General features: G+C 51.6%; 3 protein-coding genes and 1 non-coding gene across 5 annotated transcripts; 3 read left to right on the top strand and 1 right to left on the bottom strand.

Moving 5' to 3' along the window:
* The first annotated feature begins 58 nt into the window (after positions 1-58).
* Positions 59-6,653, top strand: UPF3B (UPF3B regulator of nonsense mediated mRNA decay). 2 transcript variants are annotated; one of them, XM_088524921.1, is made up of 10 exons: positions 59-251; positions 352-458; positions 554-660; positions 1,358-1,456; positions 1,862-1,972; positions 2,630-2,673; positions 3,614-3,802; positions 4,279-4,430; positions 5,135-5,447; positions 6,324-6,653. In XM_088524921.1, exons 1-10 carry the CDS (start codon positions 93-95, stop codon positions 6,468-6,470), a joined length of 1,428 nt encoding a protein of 475 aa, XP_088381047.1. In that variant the 5' UTR covers positions 59-92; the 3' UTR covers positions 6,471-6,653. The 2 variants fall into 2 exon arrangements, with proteins under 2 accessions (XP_088381047.1, XP_088381048.1); XM_088524922.1 differs by having other exon boundaries at positions 3,614-3,745.
* Positions 6,654-7,151: 498 nt separating this feature from the next.
* On the top strand, positions 7,152-8,529 carry RPL39 (ribosomal protein L39). The gene is made up of 3 exons (XM_088524942.1): positions 7,152-7,260; positions 7,354-7,457; positions 8,211-8,529. Exons 1-3 carry the CDS (start codon positions 7,258-7,260, stop codon positions 8,257-8,259), a joined length of 156 nt encoding a protein of 51 aa, XP_088381068.1. The 5' UTR covers positions 7,152-7,257; the 3' UTR covers positions 8,260-8,529.
* Positions 7,659-7,789, top strand: LOC148594661 (small nucleolar RNA SNORA69). The gene has a single exon (XR_015913389.1). It is a non-coding gene; the product is annotated as a small nucleolar RNA SNORA69 (small nucleolar RNA).
* A 4,750-nt stretch (positions 8,530-13,279) lies between the features above and the next one.
* SOWAHD (sosondowah ankyrin repeat domain family member D) lies at positions 13,280-14,248 on the bottom strand. The gene has a single exon (XM_088524944.1). It carries the CDS (start codon positions 14,246-14,248, stop codon positions 13,280-13,282), a length of 969 nt encoding a protein of 322 aa, XP_088381070.1.
* Between the last annotated feature and the right edge of the window lie 478 nt (positions 14,249-14,726).

Raw genomic sequence — 14,726 nt, forward strand, 5'->3', positions numbered from 1 at the left:
GCCGTAGTCCGCGGGGCGGTGCCGCGCGCGCGGTCTCGCGAGAGGACGGCGGCCAATGGTGGCGCGGGGGCGCGGCGCGCTGCCCCGCCGCGATGAAGGAGGACAAGGAGAACAGCAGGCCCAAGGAGCGGCGCGGAGCCGCCACCGCGCCGCCGCCGCCGCCCGGGCCCGCCGCCGCCACGGACGGCCGCGGGGGCGGCGAGGCCGACCGCCTCGAGCGGCCCAAGGACAAGAAGGAGACGCTGAGCAAGGTGGGGCGGCGGCGGCGGGCCGCGCGCGCGGCCGTTATCGGCCGTTGGGCGGGCGGGGAGCGCGGGGCGGGGAGCGGCCGCGCTCATGCCCGCTGCGCAGGTGGTGATCCGGCGGCTACCGCCCAGCCTCACGAAGGAGCAGCTGGAGGAGCACCTGCAGCCGCTGCCCGAGCACGACTACTTCGAGTTCTTCGCCAACGACTCCAGGTAGGGCCCGGTCGCTGCGCGCTCCCGCCTTCCCGGCCCCTGGGCCCCCCGGCCGCCGCCAGCGCCGCCTGCCCGCCGCTCTTCTCTCCCCGCAGCCTCTACCCGCACATGTTTTCGAGAGCCTACATCAACTTCAAAAACCAGGAAGACATAGTCCTCTTCAGGGATCGCTTTGACGGCTATGTTTTTGTGGATCACAAGGGTAAGTGTGCAGCACCTCATGTGTGTGTATGCAGGGGGTTTGCTGGGGTTTAGAGGGGTGGGCAGCAGCTGCCCAGGGCTACTGCTCAGACCTTTGCATCTTAAACTAATGTAATGCTACATATTGCTGTTAAACAGAGCTCGTTTCACATGTGTTAATGTTCATCGTTGTTCATGAGGCTTCAGAAAGGCTTAGTTGAGATAATCTACTCGCAATATAATACCTGCAGTTGCATTCCTGGAGTTAATACTTGTATGGTGTCTCACCCCACCTGACTGTCAGATCTGAAAAGTGAAAGTGAGGGTGTTTCCCCTCTCCAGACCAGACTAAGCTGGAGCTAATGGCTCCTCACTCCCTGTGTTACACATTCCTAGCGATGACAGACACTTTTTAGTTATGCTTAGACTTAACTCTACTTTATAGATGAATGAGCTGTCCTGAAACAGCACGTATTTGTTAGAAGCTTGTTTATTGCTGTTTAAAAGAAAAGTTTTTATTCTGTGAAATCTGTTGTCTCTAGAATGCTAATTGATGAAATAGCCTTCAAAATGTAAATATGTTGCTTACGGTATCTGAGTAGCCTTTTCTAGTATTATGTATTTCATATATGACTCATTTTCGTGTTTTAGGTACGTACAATGTGCGCTCTTTAAATCTCCTTCACCTAAAACTTGTTTTTGCCCTCACCTTTTAACAGGTCAGGAATATGCAGCCATAGTAGAGTTTGCACCTTTCCAAAAAGCTGCAAAAAAGAAGAGTAAGAAAAAGGATGCCAAAACGGGGACCATTGAAGACGGTATAACAGCTAGCTTGTTTGTGTAAGAGTGCACACACGGAGCCTTTATGGGCCGTGGCCTAGCACAGCTTTGCGTTATGTCTAACATTTTTGCTGTGGTACTGTAGTGTTTCAGCAGAATGTGTACTTAGTTATATATGAAGCTTATTAGCGATGCTTTCTCAGATGCAATCTAACCAAATCTGTCACATGTTATTGTCTAAGACAAACGTGATGCAGCAGCTCATTTGAAGAGTGTGTTGCTTATGCATTTCCTTTTCATGACTTGAAAGCATATGCAAATATGTGCCGAGCTTACAGCAGTGTACAGTATGTTTGTTTGTTTATTTGCTTGTGGGAGTTTTTTGTTTTTGTTTTTTTAATACCATAGTACATCTTTCTGACTTGTGGGGTTTTTTTTTGTAGATCCAGAATACAAGAAGTTTCTGGAAAGTTACAGTGCAGATGATGAAAAATTAACCTCAACTCCTGAAACTCTACTGGAAGAAATAGAGGCAAGAAACAAAGAGCTGATAGGTATGAAAATCCGTATGCTCTAGTTACTTTTTTTTTTTTTCCTCTAGAATGAAAAGAGAATTTTCTGTTGTATAATTTCAACTTGTGATATCAGGACTTTGAGGAGAATGCTTTGAGGAGCACTTGTCTGTGTGTTATTTGATACTGCTGAACATTTATACTAATATTGTTCAGTGTGCTTTATTTTGCCTTCCATACCCTAAATTTCTCTCTTGGTTTAAATCCTGTATGATATTCCCTCCTGCTTCAAGCTTGGATGGTGGTTAGCCAGACTAGGCTCCACTTCCATGGCAGCAGTGATACTTCATACAAAATGCTATGGGCAGACAGAAGTTAAGCTATATTCTGTTTGGCTAAAATGCACAAGAATATGCATATTATAAATATATATACATTACAACATTATATTAAAAGCATCCCTCTCAAAGAGAGGAAAGCTAAGAAAAGCATAATGCTGACTGAATGTCAGCACATTCACACATAGATGTACTGGCTAGCATAATAGTCTCCTAAACCGATTATGGAATTTTAATTGTTATTATCGAGATAGGCCGGGTAATGCCATAAAGCGCTTTCATTTCATGCAAGGGTTTAGCTCTAGATGTTACAGTACTGAGTATGTCAAAATGCTAACATTTGCTTTCACGTATCCTTTAGCTAAGAAGACTACTCCCTTACTGAACTTCCTGAAAAATAAACAGGTGAGGCTTTTCTCTGGAGTATTCTTGTTGCTTATAGGTACAATAATGTGCTCACACAGGGCTTGGGTAAGTATGTTGTAGTCTGTATGTATCTATATGTTTCTGCCTTTCTCTTTGAAGAAAAATGTGTATTCTGTGCTTTATTATTATTTTATATTGTTTTCAAAGCAAAGGCAGATATTATTGTAGAAATGAAAATCTACTGCTTTTAATGTTGGTTTTAAGAGAAGCAGATGTTTTGAGTGGCAAAACAGATCTTACGTGGTGAGCAAAGTGCTGCATGGAGGAATAGAAGAAATGTACCTTCAGGCTGTTCATGTGCCTCTGAATGTCTGATTTTAGATGTTTTGACCTAACCTCCTTGTTAAAATGTGTATTCACTTTTATTAAAAGGGTGGAACAGTGGCCTGAGTTGTCTAGCATAGTGCTAGATGTGATCAGAAGGCGCGTAAAGCACCACGCTCACATCCGTGGCACCAGCAAAACAGATTTTGCTTTAATGTTTTCATTTTAATGCAATTGTGGCAGAGGTCCTTGTAGGTAATTCCTATTCTTGATCCTTCTTCTAGAACATAATCTTGTTTTAATTTTTAGCAACAGGATAATCAGCCTCAGCACAGCAGAGGCAGATTTAATTAAAATTAGAATGAGATAGTCTGGGGTTAGTGTTTTTTCCACTCTCATTGTTCTCATAAACCTTAACTTGTGCAGTCTAAATAAATAAGCAAAAGAAAAAAAAAAACACTGAAATGATGCTGTAGTGTGTTAGGTTCACAACAATAAATAGAACCGATGGGACTTTTTAAAACAATAGTGGTGATTGAGCTGGGTGGCTTTGTGTTGGAATATTACCTCACTTTGTACCTGGGTATCCTGTCAGGCTTAAAGGGATACTCTTTAGTGTGGGAATATATTATTTCTCTCTACTTTGTGCACACAGAGGCTGAGAGAAGAAAAAAGAGAGGAGAGGAGGAGGAGAGAACTGGAAAGGAAAAGACAAAGAGAAGAAGAAAGAAGAAAGTGGAAGGAGGAGGAGAGAAGGAAGAGAAAAGAAGCGGAAAAACTGAAGAAGGTAGACAGATGTCCAGAAAAAGAAAGGGACAGATCAAAAGAAGAGCCAAAGATTAAGGTCTAGAACAGTTCTTTATTATAAGCTGTTACACTCCCTTTTTCCTGATATTTGTATATAAGTATTTCAAAATGCGCTGTGAGTATTGGCTGAAGAATCACATGAGTTTGGTGTTAGTAAATTGCACTTTTTTGTAATATTCAGTCTTAGGCATTATAAAGGTTTGCATACTGTAGTGCTTCCTAGTATTATGTAAAGCTTTTGTCATATGACTTTTGTACATGCTGTGGAGAATAGAACTATGAATTTACTATGTAATGGAGACTATTTTTAAGCTTTCTAACATGGCCTGTTATAGGAGAAATATCCTAGTCTGCAGTGTGGATTATGCTTACTCATACACTCCAGCTTTTAGAAGTATTAATGTTTATTTCTTACTGGACCCTGGTTTCCTTGATTTGATGCGATTTCGGTGTTGTGCCAGACAATATGTATTAGAGTGAGCTTTTTAGTTGAGACTTCTGTTTTCTTTGTAGTTACTTAAGAAGCCTGAAAAAGATGAAAAAGACTTGGAGAAAAAAGAAAAATCCAAGAAACTGGAAAAAGAGACTCTAAGGGAGGAAAAAAATGCGAGTAGTGCATCTGCCAAACGATCTGATGGGGAGACAAAAGAAGAGAAGGCAAAAAAGTATTCTAGTACTTGCTATAAATATATATTTGTATTTATAACTTGTTTCCTGAACATGCTGAGGCTCAAGCTGCTCTGCCGTGACCATGTTTTGAAATTCCTTTCGAATAATTTTTCTGATACAGTGCATGGGGAGTGATGTCTGTGGCAGTGCACATCCCATGATAACAAGAAGCTGTGTGTGTTTTCTGATACTTCTTCACAAACGGATAAACCTTAATATTTTTGCAGCTTGCTGTAGGAGCCTTGCAGTGGAAGCCTAACTGTAGGTGACACACAGCAGGGCTGTGGGAACACCCCTTGCAATTGGAGAGCTATAACCATGGCATGAGGAAAAGGATACGCTGGTTACTAGTCACTAAGTCTTGTAAAAGGTCAAAGTGGAAAGTCTTAATTCTCAACACCTCTGGGATCTACTCAAAGCTCAGTTCTGCCTCGTGCCAGAAACGAGGCAGAGAAACGTAGGTGCTTTCCAAAGCCGCAGGAGACCCGGCCAAATCTGTGAGTAGAAGGCTAAGAATTGCTAGCACCCAGTGTCACCCCTGGTTATCGTGCATGGCTCTGGTTAGGACAGCTGCCTGAAAGCTCCCTAGAATCCAGCAGTCGTCATCCTCATATTGCAAATTTGCACCAGTATTACGTTGATCTCCCAGCTCTGTTTGATGAATCTTTTGAGCTTAATTTTCAGTTTTGTTTTTATACAGGTCAGAAGATGAGTGTGTAAAGGACTACAGGGACCGAGATAGAGATTTTGAAAGAGACAGAGAATATGAGAGAGCACAGAGGGAGAAACTGAGACGCCAAGAAGAGGAGCGTCGGAGGCAGAAAGAGCGCTTTGAGAAAGAGAAGGTTTTTAGAAGAAAAGAGGAAGAGGTGAAAAAGGAGAGAGACTTGCTCAGAGAAAAGGGAAAGAAAAGTGATCTCACAGACTTTACCAGCAACACAGACAAACCTGAAAAAGTAACCAAAGACGATAAAAAAGAGGATACAGTTAAGAGGGATCGTATCAGAAACAAGGTGCTAGTTCTCTTCCTTACATTAATCAATAAGGACAGATTTGTCTTTTTTTAAAGATAAACACACTTTAAGGAAAGGGCCGTGTGGCTTTTCTTGTAAAATCTCTCCCCTCTTTGGTAGTCAGCTTTACCATTATTACAAAGCTTGTCCCTTTGACTACCAAATTTGTAAACCACTTATAGTTTTTCTTGTCACTACATAGGATTTAAGTCAAGATAATATCGAGTGTCATCAAAGTGTAAGTTCTCTGGTGCCTTTTTATGTGCTGACTTACACGTATACCGTGTACCTTCAAGTTGTCATAGTCTTCAGTAATATCTTGGGGTACCTCTGCTGAAGCTCTGTGTTTGAAAGCACATCTCCAGGCAGGAGAGCAACTGAGCAGATTCCTCTAAATCAGAGGCAAAACCCCCACATGCGGAGTAGGCTGGAGGGTCTGCTGTGTGGAACCTGATAATAGGGTCCTGAGTTTGGTCTTGCGCACTTTGCAAATAATCAATTTTTGCCACATTGATATACAAGTTTTCCATGTCACTTAGACTGTATTGGATACAAATGAAAAAGCTTTGAAGTAGGCCTCTAAGGGGGAGTGAACTTTGTGAGTATCTCAAAAATAAAACCAAAACTTAGTGTGAATGGTTTCAAGCACATGCGAGGTTCTTTGTGCCTTGAACATGGGCCTTGCCTTGCACAGGAGGCAAGCTTGGTGGACCCATAAGCAACAAGCTAGGTGAAGTTTCATTGTTACTATGGTGGAATATTCTAATCTTTTCAAAATGCTCTAAGTTAAATCTGAGCAGTTTTTAGCATCTCTGATGCCACAATAACTGTGCATTAGGTCTGTCAAAGAGTCTAAGTAGTTTTGATTTGTTGCAGGATCGTCCAGCAATGCAGTTGTACCAGCCGGGAGCCCGAAGCCGAAGCAGATTGTGTCAGTATGAAGACAGTGCCGCAAAGCCCACAGATCAGGGAGCAGATAAAAAAACAGAGAATGAGACGAGTAATACGAAGGAAGAGGAGTGATTAGCACACATGCCTTACGTGTTCTGACTGTCTGTGCAGCCAAAGAGCTTGTACTACGCAATCCAGAAGTGCCTTCGAAGCGAAGAAGGAACACAGGAGGAAAAAGGGGCATTGTGCTGTTGGATGTTTCTGGCTAAAGAACCTCAGTTGTAGATTCAGAATTTGAAATGTGTTCTCATTGTATTTTCAGTTTTTTGAATTTCTTTTCCCAGCAACTAACTGCAACAGAGAAGAGAATTTTTTTTTTTTTTGCAAAGCAGAAAAGACTTTGTGGCCTTAAGTGTGATAATAAACGAATCGTGCAGTCAGGAAGAGATGGCAGCTGGATCTAAAGCCAGAGCTTTACTTTAAAGAAAGCAGGAGCCTGTATGTGATGCGCTTGAGCAGGGCGAGCGAGGAGCTGCCCCCAGTTAACATAGGTTTGCCGTGTCGCAGGGCGCTCCTGCCCCGCGCAGGAGCACTTAGACGGTGTCCCTGTAGCAGCGAGACAGGTAAGCAGGCTGGGTGCCGGTAGCGCAAGGAGGCTCCGCGGGGAGCGGGGAGCCGCCCGCGCCCGTGTGCGTGACCGAGCCGGGTGCCGGTGGCTGCCGGGCGGGTTGTCGCGCCGGGCGCTCCCGCGGGGCCGCGCGGGCCCTGCCGCGCGCTCGCTCCCGCCGCGGGCCCGGGGCCGCCGCGCCGCCAGGGGCCGCTGTGGGGCCGCCGCCCCGCCCGCCCGCGCGGCCGCGTCCCGCGGCGCGCCCGCCCCTTCCGCCTCTGCCGCCGCCGCCATCGCCGCCGCCGCCGCGCCATGGTGAGGCCATCGGCCGCCATCGTCCGCCGCGGGGCCCCGGGGGGCGCGGGGGGGGCGCCCCGGGCGGGCGCTAACGGCCGCTCTCTCTTGCAGTCGTCCCACAAGACGTTCAAGATCAAGCGCTTCTTGGCCAAGAAGCAGAAGCAGAACCGGCCCATCCCGCAGTGGATCCGCATGAAAACCGGCAACAAGATCAGGTAGCGCCCCGGGAGCCCCGCGCCGCGGGCCGGGCCCCGCCGCAGCCCCGCGTGCGGCGGCCGCGCGCCCCCCCGCCGCATCCCGCCCCGCGGGGCCGCCCCCCCGCGCCCGCGGCAGCGCTGGAGTCACGGGGCGGAGCGGTGAATTCCGCCGTGCAGCAGCGCGGTGCCGTGGCCTTCGCTGCCGTTACCGACCGTGCAAAAGCAGGCTGCAATTGCAGTGCTCCGTGCTGTGGGAGCGCTGCCATTTTCCTGCTGAGAGCAGCGCCGTTAACGTCGGCTCTGGTTTTACCTCCCTCCTGGTGGAGCCGGTTGTCCTTAACGCGACAGAGATTTTACACGTGGCTCATAAATGGGTATCTTTTCCCGGATTGGGGTCTCTCTCATGCACAGCTCTTTTGCATTCTTAGCCAAAATAGCATTTACGCTTTTTGTGCTGCTTAAATGTTATAATGAATTACATTCACGTGGCAGCATCTTTTAAATACTATTGGGCAGTGCAAGATCATAGGCCTTCCTCCCAGAGGAGGAGTTACGGTGTTCACCTTTGGGTAACGCATCCCTCTCCGGGTGTTTTTACCTCTTGCAGGCTTTGATCCGGTTGCTGCAACAGGCCCGTGCATTAGTGTATGAAGAAAGTAAACTTGAAAGAGATTTTTATAAATGAGAACAACGTTGATTGATTTAACACCCTGCTAGTACAGCATGTAAGAAAGATTGCAGTTTTCCTAATTTATGCTGCTTTTGTCCTAGGTACAACTCTAAAAGGAGACACTGGAGAAGGACCAAACTGGGCTTGTAAGAGAGGCCGTCTCCTGGGAACTCTAATAACACTCGTCTTTCTGCATCAGATTGGTCCATCCCTGGCACCGCTCGGCGGCTCCCACAGTAATTCCTTCTCTGGACTCCAGTGTCCCTTTCTTATAAGATGGCCTGAAAATTGATGCTAAGAGAAAGTGTTAAGCAATTTTGTATCTGAAACAAGAAGACTGTGTCCTATTAGTGTTCTTTTGTTCAGGGCTCATATGTGTTGACAGTATAGAGGCTTGTTAATAAATATGCACCCGAATGATTCATTTGAAATTATTTCATACATATATGGTAGAATAGCAGTGTGGAGACTAGCAACTAATCTGAGTATATTTCACCTTGTGTGATAAGCTCTGTACTTTTCAGATGGAGAGTAGGCTGTCTTCATTTCCTGCAATTCAGTAAGAGTAAAGCTTGCCAGATTATTTTAAAGAAGACATAACTAATTTTAAAGTAGAGTTTGTTAAAAGATCTTCTTTTATTAGACAAACTGAAGATGCAAAGTCTTTCAGAGGCACAAGGCCTTTCCAGCCTTTAAAAGGAAGGAACAGTCTTCACTTTACGACCTTCCTTCTTCCTTGTGGCCTCAGTTAACCAATGCTGTTCAGCATTGGTTAGCTAGCCCTAGGGAAGAACCTTGGGGATGTTCTGGTAAACTTATGAAAAGTTAATATGAAAAGTAAGCGGCATAGTCAGAATTTGCTGGAGAGGTGTCTGCACGGCCCTCTGAGCTGGGAGGCTGCGCGGATGAGCCTGGCTGGGGGTCTGGGCCTGGCCTGCAGCACTGGGCTCTGCTCCCAGGCGGGACGGGCAGCTCGGGATGTCTGCGGTCACAGGCACAGCTGGGGAGCAGATGCAGCGGAAGAACGGGATGGAAAGGAAGTTTCACTTGGATTGGATAGGAAGAAGGGAGGGAAGTGTAGGGCAAGGATAGACGGTTGGGTTAGTTCCCCTGGAAAGTGTATATGGAATAACCAGAATATGTAAAAAATTCTAGAGCTAATCTTTGCTGGCTAAAGTTGGTCTTGATGCCAGCCACAGATGTAGTTTAGTTTAAAACATTTTCAGATTTTTATTAATGCTGCTCAAAGAAAAGTGAGAAGCTGTTCAGAAAAGGGGAGGTTAAAGGGATTAAACTGCGCTGATTAGTCAGCACTCCAGCACCCCAACATCCACCTTCACTGCTAGGGCCTGTAAAACACGACCTATGTTTGCAAGAGGGAGCTGGAAAAGGAGGCCGTGGCTCAGCACTGAGCCCGGTGCTGCTGCTCCTTTGCCTTTCCCAGTGCAGGCCTGGGAGAGGTGCCCTGCTTAGCAGGGAATGAGGCTGCTGGCGGGGGTGTCTGCGGCAAAGCCCGCGCTGGCACCGAGAGCTGCACCCTGCACTGCGGCCAAGGCCGTGCCGATACCGAGAGCTGCACCCTGCGCTGCGGCCAAGGCCGGGCCGGTACCGAGAGCTGCACCCTGCGCCACGGCTGCCCTGGCACCGAGAGCTGCACCCTGCGCTGCAGCCAAGGCCGGGCTGGTACCGAGAGCTGCACCCTGCGCTGCGGCCAAGGCCGTGCCGGTACCGAGAGCTGCACCCTGCGCCACGGCTGCCCCGGCACCGAGAGCTGCACCCTGCGCTGCGGCCGCCCCTAGGGCTGCACCCTGCGCTGCGGCGAAGCCCGTGCCGGCACCGGCGCTGCGGCCGCCCCCAGGGCGCAGCCCGCGGGGTGGCTCAGGCCGGGGGCGGCTTCCTCAGGAAGCTCCGGCTGCCGCACCTACGGAGAAGCCTGGCGTGCCGAAGGCTTCTCCTCTCCACGGCTTGTAGCAAGTGATGCTGGGCAGCAGCGTGTGCCAAGTGTAAGTGCGCATTAAAAGCAGGCCTTGCTCAGCTGCAGTGCGGTGGTCTCTTCCCTCCTGAGCGCAGGGCATATTCCTGGGAGCACAGGAAAGCGAGGCTGGGATTTTTACGAGCCTCGGGACACTTCAAGGGTATCTTAGTTTCTTTTCCTGTGTGGTAAGAGCCCAGTTTCTGCTTCTTTATCAGAGGGAAGCAGTAAGTCACTGCAACAGGAAAGCAGCAGAGCATTGCCAGAGATGTTTCAAAATGCTTCAAAGATGTCTCAACAAGGCACACGCGCTGTAGAGCCTTTTACCTTAGTGCTTTTAAAATGATTTTCTTCTGTGTAAAAGGGCTGCAACAAAAGTCCCCAGTCCCCCAAAATGTTTGGCTGGCTCTGGTGGCTATGAATCTGTTTAGCTGCTCCGGAGTCTGTTTAGCTCTGGAGCTTTATTGCTGTTTTTACAGTCCCTGAAGGACACGCTCTTGTCTTTGAAGCGAGCGCTTACTTGGGAGCTAGGTCACTGCGGAAGGTGGGAGATGAGCCCGGACGCTGCTGCTCTCCCACGGCCACAGCTCGCAGGCAAAGCTGCTTGCAGGGTTTCTCTCCTAATTGCAACCGTTAGGACTGGGCTGAGGAGGGACAACGTAACTTTTATGATCTTGAAAGTGGATCAGAACAGTCTTCTAGACAGTACTTACATTAAAGTTTTTCCTGGGCAGTAGCTTAAACTGTTTGTTAATGTATCACTATTACTATAATTACTGTGCTATTTTTATCAAATGGTGGCAGCTTTGACTGAATCTGCATTTCAAATTGGACATTAAGGGCTAACATGAGGAAAACTTGGTTAAAATCAAGCTTCGCCAGAGCCCTACTGATGCAAAAACACTGCTGGTTTGCAGTGATTTCTCTTGTTCGCTTGGCAGCCCTCCTTGCCCTTCTCTTCCCTGTGAGATTTGGAGGATCACAAATCTCTGCCAAACTGTGCTCACACAGAATACCCCAAATATCTGTAGAAGCTTTAAGGAAAAGAATTGCAGAGCTTGGATATTCTGCTTCGTTTGTTTCTGTAGGGAGAAACTGTTTCTGTTGGATTCTTCCAGGTGTCTCTGGAGCTGTGTGTGAGGGACTCGAAGCTGGCTCTCTTCTTCAGAGTGAGCTGATTGTCTGCTAGAAATTTGTTCTTAATGCAGCTGTTTTCACAAAGCGACTGCTCCTCTACGGGTATCAAAGAAAACCACACAGGGCAGGGTGGGTCCCCATGAGTGACGCGGTGGTTTGGGCAAACAGGGCAGGAGCAGGTGCATGATTTGAAGAAGATCCTTTTTTTTTTTCTTTCTCTGTGGTGAGGAGCCCTCCCAGGTTAGGCACTAACGCGTTAACGTGTGTGTTGTGGTATCACCGAGAGCAAACAGAGCTCTGGTCCCGCTCCTTTTGAAGGTCATGAGTAATACGGCTGGAAGCAAAACGGCGACAAACATACAAACATATGGGGAAAAGACTGGGAAAAATCTGCCCACAGGGGGGCTTCATTTGGTGTCAAGGAGAGGCAAATACTGCAAATCATTTAGTTGGGTTTAAATGTTGCATTTGCAGGTTAAATTTTAATTTTTAATAGAGTCCAAGTCCAGGTTTCCTGGTGGTGTGTGACTAAGCTGCAGTCGTAAGTGCCAAGGAAACCGCTCCTTCAAGGGCATTTGCAGCAATTCCTCTGTTTACTTTGCGACGTACTCAGAGGCAAACGCAGGAGCGATCCCATGGCCTCCCCACAGCAGCACGTGCTGCGGCCGGATGGCAACGGGGGACTAAGGTCAGACACGCATCCACCGATGCTGCCGGCAACGGGCTGGTTACCAAAACAGTCTGTGCTGGTTTTGCTGGAGCTCGTGGGAAGGCATCTGGGACATCAGCAGGGCAGCGATGGAAGCAGCCACATAGTTATATTTTTTATTTATCAGTGTCACAAAACTCATGTAGATCCAGCATTAAATCCATCCCCAGTGTTGTGTTTGCGTCAGCCGCTGACTTCAGTGATTCACCTGGAGCCATCTCCACACTGTGGGCACTGCTGGCCGCGTCATTCCCGGCCACCAGGAGCGTTTCCCAGCAGAGTGCGGATCCTAGGGACTCTACACGGGGTCCGGGACACCACGGCCCACAGAGCCTGGGGAGGAACCGAAACCCCCAGCCCGGCACTTTGGGATCACTTCTTCAACCAGACTATCACGTCAGAGGCTAAAAACGGACTCGTGCTTTTGAAAAAGAGGAAGAGGCAGCTGTTTTTTTTCCAAGAACGCTTTGCAGCAGCACTGGCCTAGGAGGATGTGAGCGGCAGCTCTGCCCCGCGCTGCCCACGCGGTCGCTAGCGTGCTCAGGGCTGTTGCTCAAGAGTTTCGCTTGGGTACGTGACCTCAGGAGAGCGGACGAATCTCCTGCGCTTCACACCTCTTCCACGTCTTCAGGCACTGAGTCACCTTCCCCGAGCAGCCTCTGGATTCAGTCCCCATGTGGGATCCCGTGCGCATTCCTGGCCCCGCGCACCCTCGCTGTCTGCCTGTCCCCGGCTCCCCGCACACGGCCGGCCCGAAGCGCTCTTGAGCGAGCTGCCCCGCGGCGAGCGAGGGAAGTGCGCGTGGCGGGGGTCCGGGGCCTCGCTGGGACCCGGGCGGGCTTCCCGCGCTCCCGGCCAGCAGGGATGTGCGCGGAAAGAAAAGCAGGGGGAGCAGAAAAGCGCTTTCTTCTCCCCGTCAGCCCCTGCCAGGCTGGCGACATGCACATGCCGTTGTGCAATCGTGAATGGCGCTGGAGCGTCCGTGCGGGCGCCGGGACGCGGTAACCGGTCCGACCTCTCAGCCCTGCTGGCAGCCAGGGCAGCGCCAGGGCCAGTGGCCCCGTTTTGCGGGTGGGGAGGGCGAGTCACCGAGTCTCCCTGTGACCTGCCAAGGTCACCAGCACCGCCGGCGCCCAGACACCCCGCACGGGACGCAGTGGCCAGGGGAAGCAGGACATTTGGGGAGAGTTGTGAGTGCAAAATGCTGCCAAGGGCCCAGCGCGCCAGGCACACATCTGCAGCCGCGTGGCCGTGGAGGCACAGGCACTGTGCGGGGTCAACGCAGCGGGCGCCAGGCCTCGCTGCGTCCCCTGTGCGTCACATCACGGGGATCCCAGGCGCCGCGGGCGGGCTCAGCGCTCTTGGAAGAAGGCGAGCGCCTGCCGCACCAAACCGCGCAGGCTGGGCAGCCGCCGGGGCTGCCGCGTCCTCCCCTCGGCCCGCGGCTCCGTGCAGCCCCCGGCGCCCGCCGCGGCCTCGCGGGACGACTTACAGTTGTTGTTGGCGTTGCCGGCGCCCGGCTGCACCAGGTCCTCCTCCAGAGCCCCCGCCAGCTCCTTGAGCTCCCGCGAGGCGGTGGCCGGCAGGTACTGCCAGGCCTTGTGCCCGCTGTGGTCGCGGCGGCTGGCGTCGGCCCCGTAGGCGCCCACCAGCACCTTGATGAGCATCTCGTGGCCCTGCAAGGCGGCGAGGTGCAGCGGGGTGAGCCCGCCGCTGCCCGCTGCCACGTTCACGTCCACCGGGCAGCCCCGGCTCTGCGCGTGTGCCAGCACCCTGATGAGGCTCTCGTGGCGGCCGTGCTTGGCCAGCCAGTGCAGGGCCGTGAAGCCCGTCACGAAGTCCTTGCGGGCCAGCAGCCCGGGGTCCAGCTCCAGCAGCCGGAGGATGCCTTCCTCGTCGCCCTGCGCCACCGTCAGCAGCCACTCGTGCTCCAGGGGGTCCAGTGCCAGTGACAGCACCTCGGGGCTGGGCTCAGGTGTTGGTGGTGGCTGTGGCCCCGTGGGGAGGTCGCCGAGGCGCTGAGCAGCCGCCAGCCACGCGCCGCTGCCGGGGCCGTTGCTCTGCAGGAGGATTTCCTTCAGCTCCTTCCTCCGGCTGCTGCCAGGGCCGATGGAGAGGCGGGCGCAGGCGCGGGACCAGCTCCCAGAGCCTCGGCTGCCGCGGCTCACGCTCCCACCGCCCTCGCTGCCCTGCAGCCGGCGGGAAGTGCGACGGAGCCCGGGGCTGCCGCCTGGGCGCAGGGCACCTTCCATTAGGACGGACGCCAGGGCGATGCCGGGTGCCTGCTCCTGCGAGGCCGCCTCGTCCTCGCGCCGGGCCATGCCGATGGCTCGGAGGGACCCCCGCGCTCCTGCTTGTGCCGCGCGGCCGCCGCTGGGCGGCTCTGCCGGGGCGGCCGCGCGGAGCCCGGGGCGCCCGGGCGGCTCCTCGCTGCCTCCTCCCTCCTCCCGCCTTCCCTCTCCTCCCTCCCCGGCTGCCCGGGGGAGCGGGGCCTGCCGGGCTCACGGGTCAGCCCCTTGCTGCGGGCAGCGATCCCGGCCCCAGGCGCTGCGTGCGGGCACCCACCTGCTGTCCCGTGGGGCTCGTGAGGGAGGACGGGGTGGCCTCGCTTTTGCGGTTGGCAACGCACCAGCCCTGGGGAACTCGCACCAAGTTTTGCCGTGATTTCACTGGGAAGCAGGACAAACTCCTGTGCCACAGAAAGCCCCCAGTTCCCTTCACCCAAGGCCTCCTCCATTACCTATGGAAAAGCCGTGATGCGGCCTGGCTCACAGGCTGACTCTGCCCACCCTTCCCACA

Source organism: Tinamus guttatus, unplaced genomic scaffold (assembly GCF_059628265.1).
Source record: "Tinamus guttatus ecotype Peru unplaced genomic scaffold, ASM5962826v1 Tinamus_guttatus_pri_ptg000217l, whole genome shotgun sequence".
Lineage (NCBI taxonomy): Eukaryota > Metazoa > Chordata > Aves > Tinamiformes > Tinamidae > Tinamus > Tinamus guttatus.

What these genes read in the sequence shown, in the direction of transcription:
- RPL39 (XM_088524942.1), top strand. An exon ending in AAAACCGGCAACAAGATCAG is followed by an intron (nt 7,458 to 8,210) that starts GTAGCGCCCCGG and finishes CTTTTGTCCTAG; the next exon opens with GTACAACTCTAAAAGGAGAC.
- UPF3B (XM_088524921.1), top strand. Translation starts at nt 93, where the DNA reads ATGAAGGAGGACAAGGAGAACAGCAGGCCCAAGGAGCGGCGCGGAGCC. An exon ending in AGAAGGAGACGCTGAGCAAG is followed by an intron (nt 252 to 351) that starts GTGGGGCGGCGG and finishes CCCGCTGCGCAG; the next exon opens with GTGGTGATCCGGCGGCTACC. An exon ending in AAGAAGAGCCAAAGATTAAG is followed by an intron (nt 3,803 to 4,278) that starts GTCTAGAACAGT and finishes TTTTCTTTGTAG; the next exon opens with TTACTTAAGAAGCCTGAAAA.
- SOWAHD (XM_088524944.1), bottom strand. Translation starts at nt 14,248, where the DNA reads ATGGCCCGGCGCGAGGACGAGGCGGCCTCGCAGGAGCAGGCACCCGGC.